Consider the following 17,585-nt stretch of genomic DNA (forward strand, 5'->3'; position numbering starts at 1 on the left):
GGCGCCGATGATCAAATGCAATAAAACCCGTTGGGGGTGCTGAATTGATTAGCCGCTCTCTCGGTATTGGCCAGTTTTGGATAACCGGCACCTCGCTGCAGCGCATGAATGCAACGCGGTCAAAAGTCACCCAAAGGTTGCAGGGTCACTTCCAATGAAAAGATGAGGGGTGCTGCTTCTCATCGCCTCGGAGCTGCGCCGGGACAAAGATGAGTCGCACACTATTGAAAATGTGGCGCTTTACGCCTTCCCACCTGGCCGTGGCATCTCTGAGCTCCGTGTGAATGAGCGACGGTGCTAAATTGACCGACGTCTAGACAAGCAGGACGTAAACAACATGTTTTGCTAGACATGATGCGACACGCCCCGTGTTTGGTCTTCACGCTTTCCGCTCCCGGCGACTTTTTTTTTTGTTGGTACAATTTGCTCTTTGGTTTGTGCAAGAAAACTATGTGCCGAAGTTTGTACTGCGTAAAACGTGGAAATATATACTTGTAACCGTAGATAAACATGATAACTAACAACTACAACGGCTTTCAGCAACAACAACAAATAGCTCAATGCCTTCTTTATAAATGACACCTCTATAAATTCTGTCTGGACACATTTAACGTTGGATTTCTCACCGGAATGTGTAGCTCCGTGCGCAAGGTTGTTGGGACAGCTTGCCACCACGGCTCCACGTTTTCTTTGATGTTTTTACTATGTTTGTCCAGTTGCTTAGCGCACGGTGCTGCTTCATAAGAGTTTCAGACACTGGACGACCATGGGGGCGGTCAGAGGGGCTGCCCTTTCCACCTCCATTCACACTCTGAAAGGCTGATGTTGCGTCTTTCTCTCTCATTGTGCAGTTTCGTTCGCTTATTTCGCTGTTCGGGAAAATCGACCTGAATGTGAGTTTGCCCATTGAGTTTTGTTTTGGTTATTAAGGCATATATTTCATGCAACGCAACTGCATTTTTTTTTTTACACGCGTTTCTGGGATATATTTTGTTCAGTAAATGTCCAGCGCATGGGAACTCGTCTTGATCTTTTGGATTGCTACAAATCTCCTCTCTGCGCACAGCAAACTGAGTTCCACAATGTTTACGTACAAAACGGACGACCACGTTTGGAAATCGACATTAATCCGAATTTGAAGACCTAAAGGAGGAATGGATTTACTCGGTGGGCGACTCATGCAAAAGAGCAATAATGTATAAAATCCCTCTAAAACTTTTGGAGGATAGATGTATAAAGGATCAAAGTTGGCATAATGCACCCAACTCAAATAAACTAGTATTAGGATGGATTAGTGCGTATTTGTTGATGCTCCTGGTTTGCGAATTACCCGAACTTTCTTTGTGTGCAAGTGTGGCAGGATCCAAAGTTGAACACGAAGGATTTTGTCCTAACAAGCTGAATTCCAATCTCTGGGTTGATGCGCAAAGTACCTGCGAGAGAGAATGCAACGTCGACGAGGTGTTGTTATTTAGGTTATTCTCAATAGTGATACACTAATAATCATCAGTTCATTTTGTGTTTTGTTCATTTTAAATCTGCTTCCATAAATGCTGTTCTGTGTGTGCATTGTGTTTGTGCAGGACTGTGCTGACTTTGAGAAATGCTGCACCAACGTGTGTGGTCTCAACAGCTGTGTGGCTGCACGTTTCTCTGATGGCACCCCTGCCCAGCCAGATGGGCAGGGTGGGGGAAAAGGAAATGATGCCCCAAACTCCACAGCTACCTGCGAGGGCTTTATCTGCAGCCAGCAGGGAGCCACCTGTGACATCTGGGATGGACAGCCCATCTGCAAGTGCCGGGACCGGTGTGAGAAAGAGCCCAACTTCACCTGCGCTTCAGATGGCCTCACCTACTTCAACCACTGCTTCATGGATGCAGAGGCCTGCATCCGTGGTGTGACTTTAACCGTGGTCGCCTGCCGCTTTTACCTGGCCGGGCCCCACACCAGTCCACTGCCTCAGGACACTACAGCTAACCCCACCCCGACATCCTCCCAGGAGGATCCCATGCCCCCCACACTGTACTCCAACCCTCACCACCAGTCCATCTATGTGGGAGGCACAGTCAGCTTCCACTGTGACGTTGTTGGAGTCCCCAGACCTGATGTAACATGGGAGAAACAAAGTGAACGGCGCGAGCGGCTGGTCATGAGGCCTGACCAGATGTATGGCAACGTGGTTATCACCAACATCGGTCAGCTTGTTATTTACAACGCGCAGGTGTGGGATACAGGTATCTACACCTGTATTGCACGGAATTCTGCTGGTGTTCTTCGTGCAGACTACCCTCTGTCTGTCATCCGCCGGGCTGATGACGATTTCTCTGAAGATCCTGAGATGCCGATGGGGCGCCCATTCTCCCCAGCAGACTGCCTGGCTGAAGTAGACCTGAGAGTGTGCAGTGGTGAGCGTCACATGGACTGGTATTATGACAGCAAGATGGGCTCCTGCATGGCCTTCAGCAACGGCGGATGTGACGACAGCCGCAACCGATTTGAGACTTACGAGGAGTGCAAGGCCTCCTGTCAGAGAGAGGGGATGGGCATCTGCTTCCTGCCTGCTGTCCAGGGCCCCTGCAAATCTTGGGAACCACGTTGGGCTTGGAATTCGATCTTGAAACAGTGCCAGGCCTTTGCCTATGGTGGCTGCCATGGGAATGCCAACAACTTCAGCACCAAGAAGGAGTGTGAGGCAAACTGCCCACAGCCCAAAAGGAGACCTTGTAAGACCTGTCGGGTGAAGGGAAAAATGGTGCCCAGCTTATGCCGTAGCGACTTTGCTATTGTGGGGCGGCTGACAGAGCTGGTGGAGGAGCTGGACTCTGGGTTTGCCCGCTTTAGCTTGGAAGAAGTCCTCAGAGATGAAAAGATGGGACTGACTTTCTTCAATACCAAACACCTAGAGGTGACTATAGCCAAGATAGACTGGAGCTGTCCCTGTCCCAACATCACCATGGAGGAAAACCCTTTGCTGGTGATGGGTGTGGTGCAGGATGGCATGGCCATCATCCAATCAGACAGCTATGTCAGAGCCATAACCGAACGCCGACTCAAGAAGCTACGTGAGGTTCTGAATAAAAAGACCTGTGAGGTATTGTAGAAGTCCCAGAATTTAGACTTGTTAGCCCGCAGAGGGTCTGTGGTCACCTTTACCTTTAAGCACTAGGGATGAGCATCAGAATTGCAACAAAAAAAGCTGAAATTGAATAACTCTTTAAATCAAAAGACACAAATATGTTAAATACTATATGTCAATGTGTCAGGTGATTTGTATGTTCATTACAACACAGGTTGTACTACATTCCAGATGTGTTGAATACTTGAATACCATGTTTTTTTTTTTTAATAAGTTTAAATATAGATATTCTTTCTTTTGAAATATATTCTGTATATTTCTGAAAAATAACATAGCATAGCAGCCACACAAGTTGATCAATTTGCAATATGCCTAGCTTGTGAAGCTAAAGAACTAGACACCTACAGTATATTACCTCCAGATTGTGTTTGTTTTTCTATTTTATTGTATTATCTTTATTTTGTACTGGGTTCTTTATACTAGTCATTTACATAGCTGTTTATATACGGTAGGTTACCTTTTGTTGTTATGTATGATTTCAAGATCTAATGTGCCGCACATTCTCTCCCTCTGCAAAGCACTTCTGCTAACTTAGTCTCAGTCTCTGCAAACTGAATGAAAAAATAGAAAGAGTAGGTGGCGGTATCAAGGTAAATATAGTACAAAGACAACATATCAATCTGTGAGCCTTTTTACTCAAGTGTGCAATACAGAAGAATGTAGTGTATAACAGATTTCAGTATTTCCGTTCTTAATAAATACTTGTATCTATGTCAATGTGTATCAGAATATGGGGAAACAGTTCATTAAAAGTTCTGGAAATTTGGCAATGTATCTGAGCTTCAAATGTAAGTTAAGGCGTTACGACCATCCTGCTCCAATACTGGTCTGCACCCAGAGAAGGAACAACAGGGTACTTCACACCAAACTCTCCTTTCTGAACAGAAGACACTTGTTGTTTGCAGGCATGTCCATCTAGCAAAGAAAACATTTAAAACCATACATTAGTAAACTAATACTCCCAAAACTGCACTGTTTTTTGTTCTCATGTTTTTACGTTTCAAAGAATGTGTTGGATGTTTAAATTACTTACTATTTTCTCCAGGAATAAACCATTTCTTTGTGCTGTAGAGCTGAGGAAGGAGATATCCCTGAGGCCCCACTCTGAGTTCCTGTATGATTAAAACATATAGCAGTTATATATCCCACATTCACCTTTGCATTATTTATTGTATGGATGGCATAAACACATGAACTTATGTATACAATGCTGCAAATAGATGCTACTTTGACAAGATAACCTCCCTTTATAACATAAGCAACTTCCATGAAGCATTTTAAAACACGTTACCTCTGCCGTAGGCTGTAGTCAAAGTCAATGTTACTTTGAGGGGTGATCTGGCCATTCACTGCATAAGGCTGAGGGTAACAACAAAATATGTTATGTAGCAATTATGGCACACTTTAATGTTTACATTCGATAATAACATGTCATGAATATTGTTGGGTACCAAAACCCGGTTCCACTATCGGACCGGATTAGAATGCAAATTTCGGTTCTACTTAATGTGTCGACTGAAATATTTTCCCTCCGTCGCTCCGAAACGGATGTAAAAATATCACACTTTCTCTGTAGTCTACCGTTAGTTAGCTACCGTAAATGTAGGCTACTTTTAAAATGCCATATTTTCCCTCTGGGCTCACCAAAACGAACGTGAAAGCATATTAACCATTCACTGCACGTGATCGCTAGTAAACATATTACATCTTTGATGTCATTTTTCAGGAATCGGTTTAGGAATCAGAATCGTTTTAAAAGTACCGGTTCGGCATTGGAATCGTAAAAATCCAAACAATACCCAACCCTAGTCATGAATGAGTGAATGTTTATGAGACAATGGTTTTTCACTCACCCCGTATGTCAGTAGAAGACCTTGCGGCTTCAGCACTGCTCCAGCCCCTTTGAATAAACCCTAAAAGAAAATAGTGATCACGTCACATGCGGTGGGGGTTTAGAGGCCGGAGGGACTACTACTCCAGCACCTTTTTGTTCTTGGTCTCTTTTATAGACTGAAAGGCCAGAGGCAGAAATTGTAGAGTGGGCATTGCTTACAGTTATCTGAGGTCAATAGGGTCATAATGTATATACACTCTGGGTAGCATATAGCAGCATACACTGCAATCTTTCTGCTTCATGGAACGTGAACACCAGGACCAGTCAATAGATCACTGTACAAAACCAGCCAGACTATGTACAGTTTGAAAGAAGAACGTCTATCTCTTAGCATTGTGGGCTTCCTCTTGTATAGATTTAAACCACAACTATGTTTGGGTAGGAGACAATTCAATTTTATTTATTAGTGTCAAATCACAACATAAGGTTATCTCAGGACACTTTACAGATAGAGTAGGTCTAGACCAGTGGTTCCCAACCTGGGGTCCAGGGACCCCTAAGGGGGGCAGCAAAGATCACGGGGGGGGGCGCAAGTCTTTATCTGGTTTGAGGTTGAGGTAAAAAAAAAATATTTGCACATGTTAAACAAATTATGATAAATATATAATGTATACAAAAGTCTGTATAAAAACTATATATTTTTGTTGTCGCTTAAACTTGTAGGCAGGCAACTTAGTAGGCCAAACCTCCGGGACCTCTTAACCTGGGACCCTTGCTGTCATCAGGTCAGCTGCTAGCTGCTATCATCCTCGTTTTTCCTGCCGCCACGGCATCACTATTTTATGAACGAAACATGGCGGAGAAACGTAAAAGTGCTGATAACTCCTCTGTATCAAAAAAGAAAGTAAGGGAAAGTTACCTCAACTTCGGTTTCGGAGGGGGGGCTCAGCTTTTCTTAGACACAAGTAGGGGGGGGCGCCAAGGAAAAAAGGTTGGGAACCACTGGTCAAGACCACACTCTAATTTACAGAGTCCCAACAATTCCCCCCAAGAACAAGCATTTGGTGCAACAGTGGTGAGGAAAAAACGTCCTTTTTACAGGCAGAAACCTCGGACAGAACCTGACTCTTGGTGGGCAGCCATCTGCCGCTGCCGCTTGAGACACAGAGAAACAGATACACAGAAATATGATTCATAATAATTATAGCAATTGGCATGATGAACAGTGGCAATTATAGTAACAATAAAGATAATAGAACAGGGGACAAGGATCAGGTCTAGATTAACCCACTAGGGGGCCCCGAGAGCAAAACTGAGCTGAGGGCCCCTAATTTGTAATTAGTTTGTGGTGGGTTGATTTATTACAATTTTTTAAAGAAATATGCACCATGTAAGCACAATATAAACCCAAATAATAAAAGCCTTAAAACTTGATAATGCAGGTGCTGATGAGCACATTTTTCAAATTTTACAATATAAAATTGTGCTTTAGTAGTGCATACAGTATTACTAAACAAATGTGCAATTTATCAAATCACTGCAAACTAATTGCCACACATTAAATCTGGGGCCTTCTGGGCTCCTGAGGGCCCCGGGGAAGTTGCCTACTTTGCAAGTTGGAAGTTTTAGTTTTGGGCAGGATACTCAGGTCCTTGGGTTAAACCAATCACAACACTATGTGTGAGCATTTATAAAATCACGAGTCCTACCTCTGTGCAAGCCATCGGAGAAATGTGGATCATGTTGATGTTGACTATCAGGTCGAGGCTCTCTGGCTGGATACCTCCCCAGTACTGATGGGGCAGAGAAACATCCAGGTTGATGGCGGGCCTTACATTGTGCAGCTGGTAGTGGGCTCTGTACGCTTCGATACTGAGAATGGGAACAAAAGACATTATTGTTATGCAAGCACTCTCCAACAAAACACAGTCCTGCATCGGTAGTATTAAAAGAACCACCGTAATACCTCAGTGTATGGCCAATAATGCTTCGCTTCAAGTTTGCTACGCAGGAATTAATCGTAAATACTCGAGTTTATAAGCTGTTTATAAGGTAAGTTACAACAGTAATGTAATTTGTTACTGATACAGATACACACAACCTGTGTTACCTGGCTAGAGACTGGCGGTCATACTCTGAGGGCTGCCAGATAATATTCCGCAGAGCCTGAGCGAAGTGTGTGACATGCTGCCCGGTACCGGAGGAGATCTCCAGAGCCTGCAGGGGTCTCCCGGTGTTCACGCTCTCCCGGAGCACAGCCAGGATGGGCTCCTTGTTCCTCTCCGCGGCGGCGGCGTTCAGCATCGTGCCAAACCCCGGGTATAACTGTCGAGTTATGCGGTACAGTTTACGAAACCACTCCAGCAGAGATGAGTAACGTCAGTCCGGATTGAATAACTCAACACCACCCACGAATGTTTTGTTTTTCGGCTGAAAATGGTCCACTTCCGTATTGCCTCATGTGACTGATCTGCCATCCAATAAGACTACTGGGCGGGCACAAGTTCTCCCGCACCGTTATATAAAACAATGACAAGGCAAATACATATTTTACATAGAGGGTTTCTTTATTTTAAGGGAAAATAGCATTCAGGTACACATCCTATTTTACAAGATTTACAGTTTATTACACATGAACGTCACATATCCTCCAGGCTCACATGTAAATCTAACAGACCGCAACAAACATATAATAATTTAACAGTTCTGTCTGAGGGACATGACATAAATAGAAACAGGGGAAATGAACAAAATGTTTTGGCAAACACAAATGTACATAATAGGATTGTCAGTGTGTAAAAGGAAAAGTAAACAAGTAAACTGTCCCAATTCTAACCCTTTATTGGGCAAAAGAGGACATCTATCCATACATCATTCAGTTATATTAAACATAATTTGTGCAAAAAGACAAACAGAATGGAAAGATAATACTGTTAATCTCTTAACTATTACTCAGGCATATTAATATGCACTAATGTTACTACAGTAAAGCTGTGGAAAGAAACATCTTTTTATTTACACCTTTTAAGATAACTGTATACTTAGTCAGTGGAATAAAATGCAAATTCAATTTGTGACTTAAATTGTGTGCTTCGGTTGATGTGATGAGAAGTGGACTTGCAGCTAGCTGCAATATTTGAATGTGACAATATTCAATGATGTGACAGCTGCTTTCATGCAATTGTGAGTGGCTTGTCCTTCTCATCTATCCCAGCTGCATGTTCTGCATTTTGACTCTGCTCATTCTCCATGTTGAGCAGTGTTTGGGGTGTCTTAGGAGGAGTGGACTCCTGGCTCTCAAGTGGACAGTTTTGCACCAGAGATGGATTCAGACAGAGGAAGGTCTGGTTGGTGTCAAGGGCATCCAGACTGGTCGTGACCACAGAATCACTGAAGATCGTGTTGGAGAAGACAGAGTTGAAAGTGAACGAGGAGCCAAAAAGTGACTCCTGCACGGGGGATTTGGGGCCGTCTGTGGGATCAAAAACTGCTGGGTCTCTGGGAGGTTTGACTGGAGGAATGGGCTCAGGCTCACTGTTATTGGTCTCTGGTTCAGGTTGACTCACTGTTTCCTCCTGACCACCGCTCCCTTCTGAAACCTTGGCGGAAAGCGGGTCAGTCTTTACAGTTGCCCTGCAGTCACTGTTTACACTGCAGCGCCGGGATGATCCCTCTGCGGTGGAAATGACACTGCTGGCTCGGGGGAGACTTTTGGGCGACCTGGGTCCTTTAAGTCGCCCCTCTTTGCCCAGAGGGGTTGAGAAGCAGTTGAGGCAACCAGACACTGAGGATGACTTGCCCTGAACATACAGCACTGCGATAGGTGAACAAGCTATGGTTTGGGTAGTTTCAGCTTTGCTAGAGGTCGATTTTGTATTCATCCCATTCGGCCCTGGGTTCATTTTAACTGTGCCCGTTGAATCTGACGAGCGACGCGTCACTTTCCCTCTTGGCCCCCTCCGGATGCTCTTTGTACCCCTTGTGAGCCAGAAGTCCTGAGAGAGCCCATGCTTTTTCTGTTGTGGTGTAGACTGGATATCTGAATTCTGGCTGTTGGTGATGGGCATGGTAGAGGCTTTCTCCTTGTGCCGCTGCTGCTGCTTCTGTGTGTGTTGGGGGGTGGAGGTATCACTGGGGGGCTGGAAGGAGGAGAAGGAGTGGCGTGATGGAGGCTGCTTGACAGGGCTGCTGCCATTTGACCATGGCTCATTTTCCAGACTCAGGCTGAACTCACCGCTGCTCTCACTTTGGGCACGACTCTGGACGCCATTCAGCCCTGGAAAGAGATTATTATGTTTTTCAAAGAGCTACAATACAATATATACACACATCATGAAAACACAATATTCAACATATTCTTAATGACCAACAGGGGGCAGCAAAGACAAGTCTTTTTAAAGCAGTTGTTGGCCTCTGTAGTCAGCAGAGAGATTAATATGAAACAAGGTCATGATTGCAATTTGATGGATTTGCTCTAATTCCCGAGCTGGTAATACATCTGTATGCTTGCCGAACCCTCTAAACCAGATATACACTGGGTTTTACCGTGATTTTGCAGCTCGTCGTCCTCAAATCCAGATGGCACAGCGCTATCATTTGAATCCTTGTCTGTGGGGCATAAAATGAGAAATCAATGAATGGTTATACGTGATAGACACTTTTCAACACTTCCAGCTTCAACACTTAGAATAGAAAGGCGCCTTCACTCTACTCTCTCCTCTACACACTATTCTAGCATCTAACTAATGAAGATGACATCAATCAAAACAGTGGCTCATGAATGCTTCTACCTGTCACCCAGAGCTCAGAAACATCTGGAACAGTGTCGGTGGTGGTGTCAGTGGTTGTGATGGTGACGTGGCCAGATGGTAGAGTGGTGGGAAGATTAAGGTGGAGGATGGACAAGATGGATGTGGTATGGGATGAGGACAATGCGTTCTTCCTGTCCTCCACATAGGATCCTCCTCCTGCCTCTGACCCTTCGAGCCGCTCTGAGCTGTCTGCCCACCGATCCGCCTCGAACTGGGCCGAGGGGTACGCCAAGCTGCTCAGGGCTGCATTGTTGGACCAAGGAGTGGAAGAAGTGGGAAGTGGATGAGGGAGGGGGATAGAAAGGTGAACTGGTCATGGAGATTATGAGGTATTTTTTATTCTATGGCGTGGAAAACACAGAGACAGGGATGGCTTGCTTTCTCCACAGATCACACAATCGTCTAGAATTGTGCTACTATACTTTTGATCCTTACAGAACAGCTGGCTCGTGGTAGGGCAGAGCACATGCAGCACCAGTGTCCCTTCTGCAATGCAGCATTTCTTTGACCTCTGATAAAATACCCCCGATTTTCTTCAAGCATAGCTAGCACTCTGCAAGAAAATCACTGCTGCAGATGGTCAAACAATGTAATACCATATCTAATTTAGTTAAGGTAGTGGTGGAATGAGGTTGGCATGGATGGACACATTACTAACATATGACTGATGATTTACATCTGCTGGGAAGCATCCACACTTTACTCAAGGTTACTTTGGTGTTATGGCATGTAGAAGATAAACAATAAAGCATAGTTTTACACTTAGTATAATCAAGTTAGCAGTGAAATAAAAGGCTACAGTCAAGAGGAGGGTAGACACCGGACCACAGTCTTTCTTACACATGGAACGACGGAAGAGGGACTTGACTTTGTCTCTGTCCTTCAGCCTGTTCCTCATTCGGGGAAACATTTTGGTCGCTGTTTAACAGCAAAGTGCAGCCACGTGGGAGGTAGACAAAGGAATGGATGCAAGCAGAGAGAGGGATGTAAGAGAGGAGGCAGGTAGGTAGGGAAGGAAATGAAAAGACAAAGGGAAAGAAGGTAGGCAGGGGTGAAGAAATACATTAAGAAACAAGAAAGACATGGGGAAGACATTGAGGACTGTTGAGGAAAGTTTACACACGTCATGCATCATCACAAATGACCCTTTGGACATCACACACACACACACACACACACACACACACACACACACACACACACACACACACACACACACACACACACGCTTATTTTTAAACACACTGCAACACCTGCATTATTTATGTATTTATCACACAGTTTTACTTTAAAATCCATTTATTTGAGTTTTTGCGTCTCCTTGGAAAATTCTGAGGTGGAGGGGGGAGTTTTAATGCCTGTTCTACAATTGCAGCTTCATGTGTAGATGAAACGGCTGTGGCTTTCGGTTCACTCGTGTCTCTCTGTCCTCTGGCTGTGGGCTGGTTTTTACATGAAAACACTCCTGAATGATGTTTGTGCCCTGCCTCTGATGATGATCTTACTTCCTGGTCTATGGCTGAAGCAGTGAAAGGGGGACTTTGGTACTTTGATGAGACCGGTTCCGCCAAGTCAATGGGGGAAGATCTGATGAATTCAAGAAGGTCATACTCACTGCTGTTACGCTGGGGTGAGATGGCATCACCTGCTAAGGCTGAGCCTCCAGAGCCATCTGAGCTGACGAAGGAGCTGTTGTCCTGACAGGTGAGGTGTGGCTCAGTAAAGCCTGAGCTTGTGGGTGTGGGTGGGCAGTCGGGACCATGCTCACGGCTATTGGACTTAATCAACTTCTTCAGTTTCAGGGTGATCCAGTTTCCACGTCTGTGAAAGGGCAGACATACAAGAGGAAAGAGAAACCTTAACAGAATGAGACACAAATAACCCGTACAGGGAGGCCAGGCTGGTCGGCAGACCAAAGTATTGGGCAGTCAATCACCAATCGCGCAGAAGTGAGCTAGACCAGCAATGAATGTTAATGTTTGTTGGATATTCAGCATAAACAATGGACACTTAAAGCTGCTGTTATCAATATTATTTTATTAAAGAAGACCTACTATGCTTTTCTGTATTTTCTGTCATATCTTTAATGTTACAATGTCGGATGTTCATATTAAACGTGGCCAAAGCTTCAAATAATAAAGTAAATAAATTTAAAAGTAATCCCTATGAGCCAAAATCTCAGATTTCACTGTTCGGAACGCTCTGGTTCAACTGTTTTTTCTACTCTCGGCCCGGAGTGACATCATACCGGGCCAGTTTTCTATATCTGCTCCAGGCAGCTACTGCAGTGTTTACATTACATACAGTATACTGCTACATGTAGCTACATGCTAACATCAGGGAAACCTGTAATCTTTGTTGCAGATGTTGGTGATTTCGCTCTAATTTCGGATCACATTCCTTCTGGAACACGTCTGGTTGTGTAGTTTTTGGCTTAGAAGCTTTTAACAGTGATTTTTCACGGGATACAGTTACGCTATATATACTGTTGCAGTCAGTCTCCGACTGCAACTGCAGTAGTACAGACACAGCCAGAGCGGAGCAAATGGTGGAGGACAGATGTGGAGACACGGAAGCGCTGACCAATCAGAGCAGACTGGGCTTTTTTTTCAGGAGGGGGGCTTAAACAGACAGGCACTACAACAGAGCGCCTCAGACAGAGAGTGAATACAGGTGCTGCAGACATGGGCAGTATGATAAAAATAAGTGTTTTTTTTAACATTACAGCATGTAAACATGTTCTAATAGAAACACAAAATACAAGTATGAACCTGAAACAGTATATAACAGGTCTCCTTTAACAACTCTACAATTCCTCTCAGCTTTACAGAGCATCTTGGTTTTATGGCCCACAACTTTACTGTTTTGGTTCACTCTCACTGCTCTAATGGCTGCATTTTGGGCTGCAGCTATTCTCAGTGAAAAGGCTCTGATAAACCCAAAGTATTCTACTTGCCCAGCACCAAACAACAGACAGACAACGTCAGCAACTAGCTGGTAAAAATAGTGGAGCATTTATTAGTTATTATTTAATAGCAAGATTTATTTCCTTCAGGAAGTTGGTGGAGACCAAAAACAGAGCTCTCAACAGAGCTTTAAAAAGAAAATTAGCACATGGAGAAACATGTCCTGCTATACAAAGATACAGAGAACCATGGAGCTCACTGTATTACTGACTACACTATGAATATTTCTCGAATGATTAAATAACTAATAAATGTGTATGAACTGTGATGTACAGTATGTGAGCTATGAAATGACATAACTTGATACTCCTGTTAATTAGCCAAGTACTACAGAGTGCTGGATGTGAAAACAGAAATTAACACATCACAATTTCACTATAGTAGGGGTAAAAAAATAATCATAGTTATCACTATTACAGGCAACTTACCTGCGAGGAGGGGATGGTTCATAAAATTTGTACTGGTCCATTATCTTTTCTTCCAGCTTCTCCTTCTGCCTCCTCAAATCATTGAGTTTGTCACTGAACAGAGACAGGCAGAGAGAGAAAACAGATACAGTACATCGTCAGCGGCCTGCTGTTGATTGTATTCTGGTGTCCTAAAATAGGGTGCATTTTGTGCTGTTTGCAGGTATCAATTGCTTAGCCTTAGTGCCATTAACAAACTACTGTAACATGCTGAAAATCAACACATTAGACCCTATTTATTGCTACATTATCTTGTCATGGTGTTGGCCCTATTTGCTTACATATACTGTCTCTCTTCAACGTGAAACAGATCCTTGCTCTCCATAGTCTGCTCCAACAGGGTTCGGTTCTGTAGCATCAGGGTCTCGATCTGACTGAGCAGGTGGCGATTCTCTTCCTCCAGGTTGCCCTTCAACTGGCCCAGTAGCTAAACATCACAAAGACAAGCAGCCTCTTCCTTTTATATTGCACATTTCATTTATCTTTAGTTTTCTATATATGTTTGGTTTTGCCTTACATTTGCTCTATTTAGAATGTATTACTGTATTGTACACATTACTTATCTTTCTTTATCTTATTTGTATATATTTCTTATCTTTTGTATTAAACTTGTTGTACGTGTCCTTATTGCATTGTGGGTCGGTGAGAAACGTATTTTCAATTGCTCTGGCACATATTGCAGAATTGACAATAAAGTTAACTTGACTTGACTTGATATGTATGTATGTGTATGCAGGTATGTAAAACACACACTATCATGCAATTATTAAAACAGAAAAATGCATTACTACACATAAAGTCAGCTTACTGAGCCTATGTAGGCCTGACTCTAAAGAGTGTTTGTCCAGAGTGTGCTGAGGTTAAGAGGCAACTACAAGGTAAAGTTATATTATTCAATAGGCAATACCACACCAGCTCAACCTGCTGCATGTCAATACCTCACACTGGTTGGTGAGCTTTGTGGAGGTAATGTCCAGCTGCTGAAACTCCTTCTTGAGCTTGGAGAAGTCGGCCTCCAGCCAGGTGTGCTCCAGCTTGGCCTCATTCAGCTGGCTCTTGAGCTGCTTGTGATCCGCCGTTAGCAACTCGTTGTCATTAAGAAGCTGACGGTATGTCTGGTTCAGCCTGAAAAAAAAAAAAAAAAAGGTTGTACGTTAATGTTTATCCCCTTGTTTAAGGTCAAATCCATGCATTAGTGTGTAATGTGTAGGCCTGTGCCTCCTCACCAGTCCTTCTCGTCATGGAGCCTGCGACATTCAGCAGCAGTGGTCCTGTGCTGTTCTTTCTCCAGAGCCATCCTCAGCTGCTCCTCCTTCAGGGCTTTCTCCAGGTCTTCTAGCTTGGTACGCTGCTGCAACAGGCTATTGTACCTAAAGATCCAAACAATACACACACATCAACATGCATGAAAACACACACACAGGAATAGGGCTGGGTATCGTCAATGATTTTCCGAATCGATTCGGTTCCGATTCACAAGGTCCCGAATCGAAATTATTCCCGATTCGATTTTATTTTCGATTCGATATCATCAGGTTAGGAACATTTCAGTTACAATACCAATTTAGCTTGGATATGAAAGGGATTCTACAATTACAAGTACAAGGTTCCGTCTAACCTGCTGCATACTTAAATGTATCAATGTTTACATTCAGAATTGACCCCAAAGCAATCACATTAATGTACTTTTTATTTAACATGAACACACAATAAAGTGCAGCTCTACAGACTCTACAGTCAGTGAGTATTGAGAGACATTTCATTCAGATATCTTGAGTAACCCCTATGAAAATGGCCATGCCAGTTTTTCCCTAACCAAAATATAGCCTAACTTTGGAGGGTTATTTAACCCCCTTCCCGACAAGCTAGCATTACATAGTACCATGCGTACCAATGGATTCCTAAGGGCTTCTAGTTTCATATGATACAGACAACGATCGATTCTTGGATTTTATGAATCGATTTTGGATAGGGCTGTCAGCATTAACGCGTTAATCGCGATGCGATTAAGGGCCGAGCATAACGCGTTAATTTTTTTTAATCGCATGCCGCCATTTATTAATTTATTTTCACTTCACTCAGCTTCGCGTCGTGCCTAACAGGGTACTATTTTGACCCTTTGCCGCACTTTACCATACTTCCTCGTAACAACGCATCCTGCTGCTGCAGGCTGCAGGCATGATGGAGAAAGACAGCAGCAACGAAATTCTGAATGGCGCTTTTTATTTTCCAAAACTCCCGGACGGCTCGAAAGCCATATGCACATTGTGTAAAGCCGAATTAAAATATCACCGAAGCACGTCAAGCTTGAGCTACCACCTACGAGCTAAGCATAGTAGTACAGTTAACGTGCTAGCGGGCTTAGGCAAAGCACTATTTTGGAGAGTGCTACTTTCTGACCTGCGGATGAAACCAAATCCAAAAAAATGACTACCGCTCTTGCGAAATGGGTGGCAACTAACTGCAGACCTGTCAACATCATAGAAGACGCGGGTCTTAAAGACTACGGTTGGCGGGGCGGCCTCTAGCTCACCCAGTAAGAGCGTGCACCCCATGTAGAGTCCTGCAGCGGCGCGGGTTCGAATCCAACCTGCTGCCCTTTACTGCGTGTCATCCCCCATATCTCTCCCCCTTTCGTCTCTATCCACTGTCACTACATAATAAAGGGAAAAAGCCCCAAAAAATAACTATAAAAAAAAAAAAAGACTACGGTTGGCATGTTCTTAAACATTGCCGTCGAGGGGGACAGTAGTTTCACGCACACACAGCCTGTGGAGAAAGCAGGACTGGAACTGCTGCAGAGTGATGCAAGGTGATCACTGGACGTCAGTGAGTAACCAAAATTATTTAGGAGTTACTGCACACTATATTGACTCTAGATTCAAATGTGTGACTAGATTCACACATTTTTCTTTTGTTTACAGTAAATAAATAAATAAATAATAAACAAATACAAATTTTAAAATCAAATTTCTTTGCATTCATTTGATTCCCAGTCAAGATACACTGGTAAGAATTGTTTTCCATTGTTAATATGTACTTAAAAACAGTTCTGAAAAAAATGTATCGTTTGACAGCCCTAATTTTGGATCATTCAAATGAAAATCGATTCAAATTGGAAAACATGTCGGGATCTTGTACAACATGGCCTGACAATAGTGCACCTGTCCTGCAGTGTGCGATGCTCCAGCTCCAGAGTGCGATGGGCGTTTTTCACACAGCCATGCTTGCCCATCAGGGCCTCGTACTCCATAGCTTGTCGCTCATGCAGAGCTGCCAGCCGCTCGTGATCTCTTAACAGCTGCTCATGAACAACGCGCAGGTCTTCGCGTTCCCGCATGGCGCCGTCGCGCTCACTTTCTGTCCCCGACTGCTGCTGCTGCAGCTGAGCATTCTGGGCCATGAGGGAAGCACTCTGTGAGTTCAGAGTGGATTTTTCCACCTGGGAAAGAAAGGGACCCAGTTGATGTAGCATTTCAGCGTGTACTGTCTGCATGCATACTGATGCAGAGGCTTGAATATATGTATGTGTGTACGTTAAATGTATCAAAAAGAATAATGTGTGTTGTAGTGGCACCTGCAGGTTAGCGTTGTGTGTCTGCAGGGCTGTGTTGTTCTCCTGCAGTGAGGCAGCCTGCCTCTGCAGGGCGAGGACCTGAGCCTGCTGGCTGTCAGACTGACTCTCCAGCTGCCTCAGCTGGGCCTGCATAGCCTGGCGCTCTGCCTCCAGTGTTGCATTCTGGAGTGGAGAAGAGAACATTATTGTAAAATGTGACATGAAAACAAGGAGGTAGTGTTCACTCCATGTCCTCAGCACATTGTTTGGTCTATTAGTAACATAAATCAACATCAAAAGCAAGTGCTTTAAAAAAGGAGCACCACTCACATTCCTCTCCACTTCAATGAGACGGTCTTTGAGCTTCAGCAGTTCCTTTGTGGCCTCCTGGCTTTCACGCAGCCATTCGCTCATTACCTTGCCAGTCTCTCTGGGAGGGGTGGAACTTGATGCTGTCCACTCTTCCTCATGCCTCTGTTGCAAGGCCTCATAGCTCAGCTTCACCTGTAATGTCAAAGGTTAAACACTAGGATCTGTAGCAAAGTACAATGTATTTTGTAAAGTGATTTTTTTTTTTTCCAAATGTGGCACTAACAGGCCTCCAAAGGTAAACTTTATGACTTACAGTCTTGAGCTCCTGGCGCAGCTGCTGGTTCAGGGTGGAGGATTCCTGCAGACGAGCCTCCAAAGCTGCCATCTTGTCCTCTTTAATCCGAAGAGATTTTTTCAGAGATGACTCCAATTCTGACTCTAGCATCTTAAACCTACTGCATAGAGGAAAGAAGGACTGTTGTAGCAACTGTGGCATTATAAA

The 17,585-nt window shown here is 44.0% G+C and overlaps 3 protein-coding genes and 1 long non-coding RNA gene across 9 annotated transcripts in view; 2 read left to right on the plus strand and 2 right to left on the minus strand.

The window, feature by feature from the left end:
- Positions 1-3,902, plus strand: wfikkn1 (WAP, follistatin/kazal, immunoglobulin, kunitz and netrin domain containing 1). The gene is made up of 2 exons (XM_031289099.2): positions 1-1,461; positions 1,584-3,902. Exons 1-2 carry the CDS (start codon positions 1,195-1,197, stop codon positions 3,099-3,101), a joined length of 1,785 nt encoding a protein of 594 aa, XP_031144959.1. The 5' UTR covers positions 1-1,194; the 3' UTR covers positions 3,102-3,902.
- mettl26 (methyltransferase like 26) lies at positions 3,753-7,433 on the minus strand. Its single transcript, XM_031289103.2, has 6 exons — positions 7,082-7,433; positions 6,681-6,843; positions 4,991-5,050; positions 4,429-4,496; positions 4,171-4,249; positions 3,753-4,052 (listed from the first exon to the last, which is right to left on the minus strand). The coding sequence occupies exons 1-6, from the start codon at positions 7,273-7,275 to the stop codon at positions 3,996-3,998; spliced, it is 621 nt and encodes a 206-aa protein (XP_031144963.1). The 5' UTR covers positions 7,276-7,433; the 3' UTR covers positions 3,753-3,995.
- An 84-nt stretch (positions 7,434-7,517) lies between these two features.
- LOC116042864 (girdin-like) overlaps positions 7,518-17,585 on the minus strand; it is a 40,068-nt gene continuing 30,000 nt past the window's right edge. The window contains exons 18-30 of one of the 6 annotated variants that reach the window (XM_031289280.2): positions 17,397-17,538; positions 17,102-17,275; positions 16,793-16,954; positions 16,380-16,657; positions 14,442-14,585; positions 14,154-14,340; positions 13,497-13,642; positions 13,177-13,269; positions 11,398-11,603; positions 10,623-10,700; positions 9,762-10,025; positions 9,517-9,579; positions 7,518-9,247 (exon numbers count right to left, since the gene is read on the minus strand). In XM_031289280.2, the coding sequence (XP_031145140.1) occupies positions 8,145-9,247; positions 9,517-9,579; positions 9,762-10,025; positions 10,623-10,700; positions 11,398-11,603; positions 13,177-13,269; positions 13,497-13,642; positions 14,154-14,340; positions 14,442-14,585; positions 16,380-16,657; positions 16,793-16,954; positions 17,102-17,275; positions 17,397-17,538 (3,040 nt within the window). In that variant the 3' untranslated portion in view covers positions 7,518-8,144. The remainder of the gene's footprint in view (positions 9,248-9,516; positions 9,580-9,761; positions 10,026-10,622; positions 10,701-11,397; positions 11,604-13,176; positions 13,270-13,496; positions 13,643-14,153; positions 14,341-14,441; positions 14,586-16,379; positions 16,658-16,792; positions 16,955-17,101; positions 17,276-17,396; positions 17,539-17,585) is intronic. The other 5 variants (XM_036000835.1, XM_036000836.1, XM_031289281.2 and 2 more) reach the window with 5 other exon arrangements.
- Positions 11,374-11,850, plus strand: LOC116042865. Its single transcript, XR_004103332.2, has 2 exons — positions 11,374-11,486; positions 11,579-11,850. It is a non-coding gene; the product is annotated as an uncharacterized LOC116042865 (long non-coding RNA).

The sequence above is a fragment of the Sander lucioperca genome, chromosome 4 (assembly GCF_008315115.2).
Source record: "Sander lucioperca isolate FBNREF2018 chromosome 4, SLUC_FBN_1.2, whole genome shotgun sequence".
Lineage (NCBI taxonomy): Eukaryota > Metazoa > Chordata > Actinopteri > Perciformes > Percidae > Sander > Sander lucioperca.

Coding starts and splice junctions, on each gene's coding strand:
- wfikkn1 (XM_031289099.2), top strand. CDS start 1,195: ATGTATAAAATCCCTCTAAAACTTTTGGAGGATAGATGTATAAAGGAT. Junction 1,462..1,583: donor GAGAATGCAACGTCGACGAG/GTGTTGTTATTT, acceptor GTGTTTGTGCAG/GACTGTGCTGACTTTGAGAA.
- mettl26 (XM_031289103.2), bottom strand. CDS start 7,275: ATGCTGAACGCCGCCGCCGCGGAGAGGAACAAGGAGCCCATCCTGGCT. Junction 6,844..7,081: donor GACCGCCAGTCTCTAGCCAG/GTAACACAGGTT, acceptor TCCCATTCTCAG/TATCGAAGCGTACAGAGCCC. Junction 4,250..4,428: donor GACTACAGCCTACGGCAGAG/GTAACGTGTTTT, acceptor TTAATCATACAG/GAACTCAGAGTGGGGCCTCA.